Here is a 12,703-nt window from a genome sequence, read left to right on the forward strand (position 1 = left end):
ATGTGCATTTCAGATTCAAGCGTACATTTTAAAATGTTCACAGCTATTTTTCCTGTTCAAACAGTTAACAGGAAGCCAAATGGCCGAGCAAGTGCGGTAATTGTGGTACCCACGTGGGTCTTCCTCTGGGCGGGCTTCCCCCTCATGAAGGCGGTGGGCAGGCCGTTCTCAGAGCGCACTTCCCCGTCGCTCCCCTCATCGTAGCTTTCAAACTCACTCGAGCTCCAGCCGTTGTCGAGATAACCTCCTTCCTCACCGAGCTCCACGTCGTCATAAATCATCTCATCTGGTTCTGTGGAAGCAGAGCAGAAATCAGCATGTGCAAAAAAAAAAAAAAAAACGCAACAGTGTCGTCTGGACTAAAATATTTAAGAGATCTTAGCAAGATGGATTGTAGTTGAATTGAAATGTATTTTTAACTCATTCACTGCCAATGACGAATATAGCCGTCAAAAATCCAAGCAAACAGCCAGTGCAAATTTTGACAAGAAATTTGAATTTAGTTTTATTTATTCATTGTTTTCATTCATAGTTATTAATCATTGTTGTTATGAATAACAACGATGACAACAATTTCATTGCTAAGTGCTGCCATCGTGCGTAGAACGGATTCCTGTTACCCTACAACACGGGCGTTGACGTTCTTGTGATCGGTCTTGGTCTTACTGATACCACATACTGGGTCTCGGCCTCCAAAAGTCCATTTTAGTAGACTAAAATTGCTCTTTATTTTTGTTGACTAAAATTGGATTAAAACTAAAATACAATCAGGTGACTGAGTTATGACTAAGGCTTTAAATAAATTTAGTCAGAAGACTATAACTAAAACTAAAATTTCTTTTTCTTTTTTAATTACAATTTTAATTTTAAATTGTCTTTTTTTTCTTCTAAAATTAACACTGGCTGTTTGCTTGGATTTTTGACGTCTATAGTTGCCATTGGCAGTGAATGAGTTAATGACAACGTTATAATTGGGTATTTTTCTGTAAATCATCAGTTTTGTTATGATTACACAATGAACCTGAAGTTCAGTTACAAAATGAAACTAAAATTAAAGAAGAGCTGTGTTGTTATTGAAATTTTAGACAAATTATGACATGATACCTGTGTTGGAGTCAGAGTTCTCCCTGGGCACATCATCGTAAATCACCTCATCAGGATCTAAAACCATTTAAAAAAAAAACAAAAACAAAAAAAAACTAATCACGAACTGCAAAGTAACGCTACAAAATCACAGCCATGAGATGAATACAGATGTACACAGTGGCTTGCTTCCTCAATAAAAATAGGAAGGAGGTCCAAGAGCTCAGACAAATGTTGAAATAAAAAGCAAAACCAGTCTGAAGGAGGGCAGACAATGACGGTGTATTTTGCAGTTCTTACTTTCCATCCATGAAGTATTTGCAGGATCTGAAGCCCATTTTGCCAGCGCATCCTCCTCTCTAATCGGTGGAAAATCTTCACTAAAAACACTTTTGATATTGAAACAAATTTGTGTCAGTATGTTCTGCTGATAGAATAGAATAGAAGTGGATAGTTGCAATGGTATTCATCCTAGTTACTTGTATTAAATGAAAAAGTGTCACACACCTGTCAGCGGGAAGGTTCCCAGTTCGGATCACCGTTACTGTGGAGAAAGAATGGAGAACATGTGGAGATGCATCGACCTCTTAGGCATATTTAAACTATAGTTTAAAATTATGCATCCAACTCACTGAGCCAGTGTACACATATTAACTCATTCACTCGCCGCCATTTTCACAGAAGCAATCCCGTTCGCTCCCGGCTGTTTTACTGGATTTTGACTGATTTTGCAAGGCCCACATAATATTGTGTTCTATTGCTATAAAAGGATGGAACCTATCAAAAGAAAGATTAAAGTCTCTTCTTTCATCAGGAAAAAAAAAAGTATGTTTCTATCTGTTTCCGTTTTGCAACAATTAGCATTAGAAGAGAGCTAAGTTTAATCATTTTTCACAAATCTATTTAAAATTGTAAGTAATTGAGCTTTTTTTCGACATGGCTCTGGTTGATCTCCTTTGCTCTGCTGCCACCAAATGGCCGTTTGTGTAATAACTACCATTTCTGCAACTGTTCTTTGCAGTTGAGAGGCTGCATCAAAGCCTTCTGTATGCTCTAGCATAAAAAAACAAACAAACAAAATTAGTATAGATTTCCACGTGTCAAAGCTTTAGGAAAAAGAACAAGAGGGAGGATGGAAAAGTAGGCCGGACAGAAAGCTGAGCAAGCTCTTGTGTGTCATGACCTTGGATATGGAGGTCTTTGTGCAGGCTGCGAGGAATTTAACTCCAGGCAAAAAATGAAGTGACCTTTGACTGTAGCGAGGGTGAAAGGGATCATGGGAAAATGTTAGTAATATCCACAGCATTACACTAAACACTTAATCCCAAAAATAATGCTTCTGCTTGAAATATTTAATATGATATAAATATAAAAGGCATCTTTAACTGAAGCGATCATACACCGCTTAGAAAAAAAAAAAAAATGCGATTTTACCATCCTCATCCACAGAAAGGTGTCGAATGATGACAGGTGTGGTGTAAGCGGGCGTGATGAGCGGTACGCCGGATGGAGTTGCATAGCCGCAGGGGACTGGTACGGAGTAGCCTGAGGTGATGCCACCAGGGCTGCTGTTGGCTTCCCCAACTTGCTCTTTGGGCTCTCCTGGCTCAGAAGGAGAAGAGGAGCGATCGTGCTGCGGCTCGAGTGGAGTGATGTCGATCACAGAGTAAGGGTTGACTTTGGAGGAGCTCCTCGGGACAGTTTGGACATCGCTCAACACTTCCTGATGTTCACTCCCTGGTGCGAGTAAACAGATGCAGGAAAAATGTGGCATTGAGCGCAATGATGGCAAAATACATCATTACCGTCTAACAATCAAATTAAATGTAGATTTGTCTCATGTGTTGGCTTTAGCTGATTTTGTTCACATGCAAACATTAACTCATTTACTCCCAATAACGTGTAAATACGTTTTTTTTTATGTTCTAAGTGTCCCAAAGACGCATTTATACGTTTTTTTTGTTTGTTTTGTTTTTTAATGCCTGAGCATACAGAAGGCTCTGATGCAGCCTCTCAACTGCAAAGAACGGTTGCAGAAATGGTAGTTATTACACAAACGGCCAGCAGGTGGCAGCAGAGCAAAGGAGATCAACCAGGGCCATGTAGAAAAAAAAAAAGCTCAGTTACTTACAATTTTAAATAGATTTGTGAAAACTGATGAAACTTAGCTGTCTTCTAACAAAATGGCAAAACGGAAACAGACAGAAACTTACTTTTTATTCCTGATGAAAGAAGAGACTTTAATCTTTCTTTTGGTAGATTCCATGTTTTTATAGCAGTAGAACAATATTCTGTGGGCCTTGCAAAATCAGTCAAAATTCAGTAAAACAGCCGGGAGCGAACGGGATTGCGAAACGTGAAAATGGCTGGGAGTGAATGAGTTAAAGAAATTGTACTGTATTACTTATAGATGCAAGTTAAGAGTTTTCAGTCTCTACTCAGCCAATCGCGCACGCCTTCATTAGAAATACTACAAAGTATCTGGCCCAGACTGCCGCTGCTGTCAACTGTTAGTGATGAGAACCAGAACCAGTCCAGCAGCAGGCAATCAGTAAGTGATACAAGGTGTCATGAGAGAAACACACCAACCCACTTTAGGATTAGTCAGATTATTTCATTTAAACAAATCGAGACAAACGTGAGCAACATTTAGCAATTGCCAAGCGCTCAGAAGATAACGACTAAAGACGACATTTGCAACATCAAAGCCAAAAATTCCATTTAAGCCAAAAAATTCATCAGACACAAACCTGTTGCGCTAGCGTCAGTTTCGAGAACGTCCTCGGGTGGAGGTGGCGGTGGTAAATCTAGCTCCTTTTCATCAGCAGCAAACGGGACACCTGCTTCTGCTTCATCAGCGGTCAAGAACGCGTATCCGGATGATTCTGCTGAGGGAGGGACGTCGGGTAAGATGGAAGATATTTTGGGGGCCAGGCTGTGGATGTCACTCTCTGCCGAATGACACACAGGGTCGCTGGTGCGACTCTGATGCTCGTTGCTGGCCTTTGGGGGTGGCCGGTCCGCCTCCGGGATGTCACTGCCACTGTCATCAAAGTCAAAGGCTTCCCCTTCATCTTCATCTTCATCTTCATCCAAAACTGCAATTACAAAGGAAGACTGAACCTTTTATTCTTACTGGAATAATTTTAAAAAATTTGTGACTTTTCCTTAGCTTATTTTATTTTTTTAAATACTGCTTTGAAGAGCTGTTTGAATTTGGACATTCTTATATATTTTGGTCAATTTGACATTCATGCACCAATTTAGAAAATAAATTAGTGGTAGTTACTCACCATTGATTGTTTTTATTTTCACTGAATAGAATTTGAATTAGATGTTGGTTTTACTCTTACTCAAAAGATCATTTAAGTGGGATCACTTTTTAGTTTTGAGTCCCAATGTCACTCTTGATCTGTGTACAATTTTTTGCCGACTCCCAATGTGTAATAGAAACTTGCTTTGACACACGTACAGGATTATATGCACTCTACACATGGCCGGTTAGCTCAGTTGGTTAAAATGTCAGTCATGTCTCAAAGGCCCATTTGGAAGATAAAAATTGCTTAGAAAACTCATTCCCCCCCTGAAATCCAAACTTTGATCACAGTCAAAAAGTCAGAGGCTTCAAACAATTGTCACATCAAAGAAAAACACAACAAAGCAACTTATGTGTCAAGATTTCAGTAGCACACGAAACAGCAAATTAGCACCAAATTCAAATGTATGAGATCAAATATAACGTGTTGAAATTGTATATTTTTTCAGCTTTGAAACTGCATGTGAAAATAATCAAAAAATAACTTTGCTGCTTTTAGTATATGTCCGCTCCATTTCTGTCCATTTAAGATTTATACACAGACTTATAATTAACTCTTTAACCGCCAAACATTATACAAAAGAACAACCCCAACAGTGCCAGCCGATTTCGAGCATTTTCACTCATCTTTCAAGGCAAACAAAATTTTGTGCGCTACGACTACATAAACATAAAAAAAAAAAAAAAGCTCATGAGCACATTCTAACAGCTTTTGGCGTGACTGCGCCATTCTTCTTACATGCCAGCAACCTGCTGAGGAAATGTGAACCTGACATTCCGTGACAACATCGGATATCTCTTAAGAAAAGCTGTTTTGGTGCGCATATTCATCTTGGCAGTACATCAAGGCAACTCGCAAATTCAGCTGGTTCCTCTCTGCGCCATTTAGCTTGTGTTCCTCTTCTTTAATGGACTATTGTTACCCAGCGTCTCCTGCCACCCCGAGAAAATGTTTCACTCTATTCTTTCGTCATTCCTTGTCAGACATTTGACCCTAACATTTTTTTTTAAAACACATTAGTGTAGGAGTCGGACGCTATTTGATTTTTATTAGGTGACTGACAATGTCTTGTTTCCATGCCATTACCAAGAATTGAAGCTTGCCCACTGCTTGCGGGCAAGTCAATCTGAACTCGCGATCAGACCATCAGCAAAGCTAGCTTTGAAGTCCCTCACACAGTCACGCATGGATCTTTAAATCACTGCTGTAAGTCACAAACACTTTGACACGTAGTTGTTCCGCCCTACTAGTCAGGGCGTTCAAACACCGACTGTGACTAGTGCCGCGGGTCAACAACATTGCGACCCCGTGCCTATCTACCACACACTCGAGGTGCTTAAGAAATAGCAAACCTGCAAGCAGAGATGCTATCAGTCTCTTTTTCCATTTGTTTGCTCCTAATTGCGCACAGACAAAGCACAACTAGTGGTACACCAAGTGTGAAGAAAGAATAATACATGAGTACATAGGAAAATCAGTAGCCTTGGGCATATTATATCAGAGTGCATATGATGCTTGACAAATAACAGTAAGTCACTGCACTGAAAAAGCAAGTGAGAAGCCAGCTGGTGATTTCTCTGACCTATGTCTCTCGTGTTTAGTGGTTGTGTGCGATGAAGCTGCATTCATTCCAACACTGAGGCACATTGTCTAGTGTACACGCAGCACATTTTGCTCTTGTAACTCCCTCAATCGTCTGCCCACACTACACTATGGAGGAGCATTGTGTTCCCGTTACAAATTTTAAGAAACGATCCAGGCGAAAGTTGGCATATCTGTCCAAAATGAGTTGAATCAAACTGTAAGCTTTCTCTAAAATGTGTATTTAAAGCCAAGTTACTCCACGAAAATTTGCCCCGTACGGGGATCGAACCCGCGACCTTGGCGTTATTAGCACCACGCTCTAACCAACTGAGCTAACCGGCCATGAAACATAATGAGGACCGTCTGTGTCGGATTTGTGAGGAAGCGGCGTTGACCTTACCTTCGGAGGGCGGGGGAGGGAAGTCTTCCATCTCCATCATGAACGCTCTTCGCCTGTGCAGGCTCTTCAGACAGCATGCAGGGGATCAACTATGTGCACAAACATTCCTAAAGGAGAGAAGAGGAAAGAAAAGACAAGCTTGCCATAAGAAACTTTCAGAAAATGGCATTTCAAATTTGGATCATCTAATGATCACGAAATAGTGTTTTTTTCTGGGCTATATTACGTAATTTGTGTGTCAAGTTCAACAGCAGAATGCTACCAGTGCTAATTGACACAAATCAGTTGGATGAATGACAACAAAAGAAACACTTGTAGTCTGACTCAGTAATTGACACAAGCATCAAGTTGTAGTTTACACATTTTCAGGCAAATTGTATGAGGAGAATTTAATGTCCTGGCTTTTAGTTGCCAATCTTATAATGAATATTTAATAGTATAGGCACCTTGTGTAGTATGAGCAACCATCATAAAAAACAATATGAACCAGTGTTACATTTATATTTAAGTTCTTCCACCTAGAGAAGAAAATGTATTACCATTTTGCAGTACAGTTTGTCAAAGCACATTGTAGATGACATCCTATTTTTTCCTTCTTAAAAAGATAAACATTTAGGGTCCGAAGTGGTAATTGCGGGGCTCAGGGATAGCGTGTATGCATGCTAGCAAGAAACAAGAAACGCTTATTTAGACCTGCTTGGGCATGAGAAGCACTGCATTCCTCACCATCACATTCACAACCAGAGGTAACACTTTCTGCTAAAGACCTAAAAACAAAAACGTTTCCAGCTCTCCTCAAGAACAGATGACAAGTCCATGACATCATCACGCTTGTTGTGTAGCATGAAGCGGTCATTGTTGAGGCATGTATGGCTGTGCATGTTATTCACTAAATCTTTACATCATAAGTCCCCAACTCACCAGTTATATGGAAAACAAAGCCACATAGTGGGGACATAGCCACCAAGATAAGTCATTGTGAGTCTGAAAGCTTGTTTTGTCTGCAAATAATGCGAAATCCTCCGCTTTGCCGTCCTCCGCCCCATGTACAGGGCACAAGGCCAGATGGGAGATTGTGAACACGGGACCAGTGTCTGTCTGTCAGATCGTAGGGTGACTGGTGGACAGTGCTAACGCTAACACTTGCAGGTAGAGTATGCATAGCCTGAGGGTAAACAGTTGGAACAATGGAGAGGGACGGAGAAAGAATCAACTGTTATCATTCTATGTTGCGGGTACGTAAAAAGAAAAAAAATAAACAATCATATTGCTCAACCAAGCTGTAAACAAGACGTAGCATTCTTCGTGGCTCTGATGACATCATGGAAGCTAGCGCAGGGTCCAACTTTAGCCAAAAGCTAACATCTTGAGTATAACTGATCGTTGCTATTCATATCAGCATCGAGGAACAAGGAAAATGACACAAAGTGAAGCTTTCTCGACAGATTATTATGTCCCTTAATATGCAAACAACAATTGTGTGCTAACTTGAATCATCATACAGGGTTTCCCCCAGTGCTTTATTAACCTGGCGGCCCGCCCGGCTTTTCTTGTCAAACAGCCTGTAAATAGTAAGTAGTAAACAATTATGGAAGTCGCGCACCTTTTTCATGTATTAATTGATTGTTTAATCAATTGATGCTTGTGAGCGTATCAATATATCGATAACGGGGAATCTATAACGGCCCTCACTAAAGCTCACTTTGGTGTGTTGGATGAAAAGTGAAGTCCTAACATTTCAACAGGGTGACTCATGTATCTGTTTATTGCCTAGGACAGGGAATTAGGGAAGGAAGGGTGGGCAAAGGAAGCAATGACATCTTTGTGTGTTTTATGAACTAGAGAGAGTTGAAGTTACCGTACATAGTCAGGATGAGCAATCTCTGCTTTTGAGTACCACGTCAGCACTAGACAAAGGTAGTTTTTTTCTCACAGACAGACAAGGAAAGTGAGATCAGATAAGATACAGCCTGTGAGAATCTCTGTTTTGTGTTGCTTTATTTCTTCATCTTCATTGAAAACAAAATTCACCTTACAGAAGGCAATCGTCTCCGAACATAACACCAACACTATTCATAGGAACAAAAAAAGTCGAAGACCAAAAAGGAGAGGCAAAGGCAACTCCAATCCACCCCACGGTTGATGACAGACTCAGTCGAGCATGTGATTGCATGTTAGGATCACTGAGCTGCTTCAGACAAGAAAACATCTGTGCTGCTGGTGTAACGCAGACAAATTGTTCACCTGTGTATTACCTGCATTTAAAAAATAAATGCAAAATAAATAACTAAAATTTAGTGCTTGTTTCCATACTTCATATAAAATCTTGTGTCATTCTGGAAACAGATTAAGCAACCATGCCAGAACCATTTCATGACGTTACATTTACACCATCTGGTGATCACTCACAATTAAAGCCCTGATTTGGTTCTTCAACTGATTTTTTTTTGGAAGTGTACTTAATGACAAGTAGTCCACATATGGGCTTGAAAGCCATAAAACCAAGCCTGGTGAGAGGGTGGTGTAAGAAATGGAAGACTTTAGTTGCCTTTTCCAAATATTTATGGCTCATTTAATTGAACGTTGTGTCTGAATCATGCTTTATTGGCAAGGATGAAAGTAAACAGGCTGATGAAAATTGTCAGCCTACAAAGACTAGATGGCTTAAGAAAATCATTTGCGAGAAGGTTTGAGCTAATACAGGACAGTTGCTGGCAGCGTACCAATTTTCTATTTTTGAAAACAATTTTAAAGATTTTTTTCTATAATTAACAGATATTTGTGTAATATTTGCCTGGTGCTTCGCATCATTGGTAGATTCAAGAGCCAAACACAAAAATCTTTTTACTAAGTAAAAGCAAAAGATTCCTTTTTTTTTTTTTCTAACTAAAGAAAAACTATGAGGGGATTCCAAATTCCAAGTGAAAAGTGGAAACCGTCCAAACTGAGCAGCCTTAATAAGCAGTTTCTGTTGTTCTATTTCCTTGGCCTGACCTGGAATAAAGTCAGAGCATGTGGTTGAGACAAACATGCTCACAATACAGCACAACCAAAGTAGATTCAAAGCAAAGAAATGAACGACACTCACAATTTATTGATCCGACTAAAACGACCTACCTGGAGTACCTGTACTCCAAGAGAGCAGACTTAAGATGTTTACAGAGGGGGGAGGAAAGCATTTGTTGTCACAGTCAAGCCACCATGGTGATTTGCTAAACAAATTAACAGTGACGTGAACATGAATGGCAAGACAGCAGACAAAACACCACTGAATGTACATGTACATGTATACCATTATTGAGTGGATGACAATATATACAGTTTGATTGGAAACTGAGGAAATGTATGTTTTGTTTTGGTCTACCTGTAAAGACTTTAAAAAAAGGACATTGCAGATGACCAGAGCTAGGAAGCTTGCTCACTCAGGAATGCCATGCATGACTACTTGAATTTGTTGTTGCCTTGGCTGCGCCAGTTCAGAAAGACTTTACACTTCCTCACTAAATAGCACATGCAAACTTGATTTATTTTTGCGTCAATAAAATTACATTACATTTTATACCCAAGTTGGGACAGCGTGGTGGAAGAATTACTTGGAGTTAAAAAATAATAATAATAATAATTTGTTTGCTCCGGACACGTTGACACTGAGTAACGTTATGGAACAGCGTTAAAATTGGCAACTTGACAACCTGTGGCGCCACGTAAAAGCCGTGTCCCAACACGCCATCGTGCAATGTAAACTAAGCAACAACAACAACAACAAAACTTACATATTTTCCAGTACCTAAATATAACGTTAGCAAAACAGTGCAGGTAAAACTTGAGTTATGGGGCGTACTGTAGAGAACTTTGCCAGAAACAATAAAACAAATATTCAACTCACCATTTCACGACTTTAACCAAGTGCTACAATTGATCCCTTTGGAGTAATCCTGTACCCGTTTAAAGAAAAGCACTGTTGGACACTAGCGACTAGTCATCACTACACTTTGGTGTCCAACTTAACTAGTCTCCCTTCGATGCAAACTGGCTCCATCCTAGGAAAACCCTCATGTCCAGTGCTTACATCTGATTGGTCGAAGGGCGAGTTTAGCACGCGTCCATTGGCTGAGCGAACGCGTCAATCAATTAGCCAACTTCTTCCTCTCCGGGAGGACTGGAATGTGTCCACGTGACTTGTGAGGTGGCTCCCGAGTCCCCACTGCACAGCTGTCCAGAGAAGATTTTGGATCGATTGATGATCTTCTGGAAATAGGACGCGTGCCTTCTAGTTGTTCTGGCGTTCTTAATATTTTTGCCACTTTTCGTATAGTAACCAAAGCATTATATTAGGTCAGTTATCAGTGTTCACCGGTGATTCTCAATTTCTCAAACAGTCGTGAGAGATCAGATAATTATCCATTTTCATTAAAGGGCTTCAAAACGTATTTGAGTGAGGCAATTTGTGACTAAACGGAGAAAAGATCATTTATTTAGTCTACCGTGCAATCTTTGTGACATTTTTGTCTGGTAGTGTGCAAAGAAATTTTTCTAATGCGTAATATGGGCTATTGCTCAATACACTTATAATAAATGATAGGGAACCATTTACACAAGTATTGCAATACCTAATGTCAACTTTTTATGGACACAGTTAAAGATAACAACGTTGGGAAGTGTTTAAATCAAAAATTAAATATTAACCTGAGGCCATATGGACTGAAAATATATGTGAACTGGTCAAGTAAAATCCAGAACACTTATTGATGTTTTGTTTGTTGTTTTGTTTGTTTGTTTGTTTGTTTGTATCATTAAATGCAATAATCTGCATACTATGTCTAAAATACCTATTTGAACATTTAAAAAAATATATGGACGCTTAATTAGCCCTTCTCTAAACTTTTGAAGACAATTTTGAGACAAAAATTATGACATATGAAACAACTACTGGTTGCTGTCATACACTAAATATGTAGTTATGAGAAATATTGCATTGAAAAGAAAAACGTTTTTGTATCCAAAGTGTTTCAAATTTGACAGTAATTTACATGTTTATTGTACATAGATGTAAGATCATGTGTAAATTGTTTTTTTTTTTGCCAGACTAACTTGTTTCAAATGGAGACTGTGGGCTGAGAAAAATGGCCTAAAATTTAATATCGTGATTTAAATGTAATCCCATCACAGTAACAGTACCAATCTTGATATAAACTCAAAGAGTAAAATTATGATGGAAGTATCAAGTTATCTTCAATGTGAAAAGTAAATGTTTTTTGACTTCCTGTTAAAACAGACAAAAAAGAATCAGCTTTCTTTTTATGCTTCTTTTCAATCAAATTTTGCATTTTCATATAAACGTATTGCATGTCCGCTTTTCTTGTATGGAATGAAATATACTTAACAAATAAACAGCATACTATATAGTTCCTTACAAAACCCATTTAAAAACTATCCCAGCACACTTGGGTTAAAAAAAAAAGCTTTAATAAGTCACATGTGCACTTACACATAACCCACAAATGACCATGAAGTACAACCTCATATTGTTCAAATTAATGACCCTGAGCGTTTAGACATTCCTGCAGTCTAGATTCTGCACACTTCGACAGAAATGTCTTATCAATTCCATGGCATACTTCTCTTCTGAATTTACACGTCATTAACAGTGTGGTTTTCATGTATATACTGTACTTTATCTTGAACAACACCCTTGGTTATTTTGGTGGCCGTTCAATGGGCCCTCGTTGACTTATTCATCTATGGGGCCATTCATTTTATGTGGTAACCATTAACAGAGTATAAGGTTGTCAAGTATCAACATTTCGCTGGCATCTGGCCGAAACCTTCTACCTCCAAAATAGCCACTTTTCAGGAGACCCCAAAAATATCATGTTTGTTCAACCATTATTAATATTGCATCATCCATTGCATTTCCAACATCTTTGATTGGGCAATAATTTGTAAAAAAAAAAAAAAAAAAAAAAAAAAAAAAAACACACCCGCATTTGTGGAATGACCAATAGTACTTTTTTTTTTTTTTTTTTTAAATAAAAATTGAAATGTACCAAATTGTGACTAACGATGTTTCGGCCCGGTGCCAGCGATTTGCAACCCTGTATGTTTTGGGCCAACCAGCCTGTGAAATGATGACTCGCGCTTTGGACAACCAGCAACATGGCCTTGACCTTTCTGGAACTAATTAGTACATGTGAAGTACCTGGTTTGCATTTTAAAACACTTTGCGGCAATTCTGAATCAAGTCTGTTTCAATCTTGTCATGTTACATAGGTTGACAATGAATGAGCATAGGAAAAAAAAAAAAACAAAAAAAAAAAAA

At 39.0% G+C, this 12,703-nt stretch overlaps 1 protein-coding gene and 1 non-coding gene across 3 annotated transcripts in view; both read right to left on the reverse strand.

Moving 5' to 3' along the window:
* The window catches only part of arhgef10 (Rho guanine nucleotide exchange factor (GEF) 10), a 43,732-nt gene extending 33,314 nt beyond the window's left edge, over nt 1-10,418 (reverse strand). For both annotated transcript variants that reach the window (XM_077538796.1, XM_077538795.1), the window contains exons 1-8: nt 10,271-10,418; nt 6,385-6,491; nt 3,834-4,181; nt 2,518-2,820; nt 1,591-1,627; nt 1,384-1,472; nt 1,105-1,161; nt 114-292 (exon numbers count right to left, since the gene is read on the reverse strand). In XM_077538796.1, the coding sequence (XP_077394922.1) occupies nt 114-292; nt 1,105-1,161; nt 1,384-1,472; nt 1,591-1,627; nt 2,518-2,820; nt 3,834-4,181; nt 6,385-6,424 (1,053 nt within the window). In that variant the 5' untranslated portion in view covers nt 6,425-6,491; nt 10,271-10,418. The remainder of the gene's footprint in view (nt 1-113; nt 293-1,104; nt 1,162-1,383; nt 1,473-1,590; nt 1,628-2,517; nt 2,821-3,833; nt 4,182-6,384; nt 6,492-10,270) is intronic.
* Nucleotides 6,253-6,326, reverse strand: trnai-aau (transfer RNA isoleucine (anticodon AAU)). The gene has a single exon. It is a non-coding gene; the product is annotated as a tRNA-Ile (tRNA).
* Nucleotides 10,419-12,703: the final 2,285 nt, after the last annotated feature.

This window comes from Festucalex cinctus, chromosome 12 (assembly GCF_051991245.1).
Source record: "Festucalex cinctus isolate MCC-2025b chromosome 12, RoL_Fcin_1.0, whole genome shotgun sequence".
NCBI lineage: Eukaryota > Metazoa > Chordata > Actinopteri > Syngnathiformes > Syngnathidae > Festucalex > Festucalex cinctus.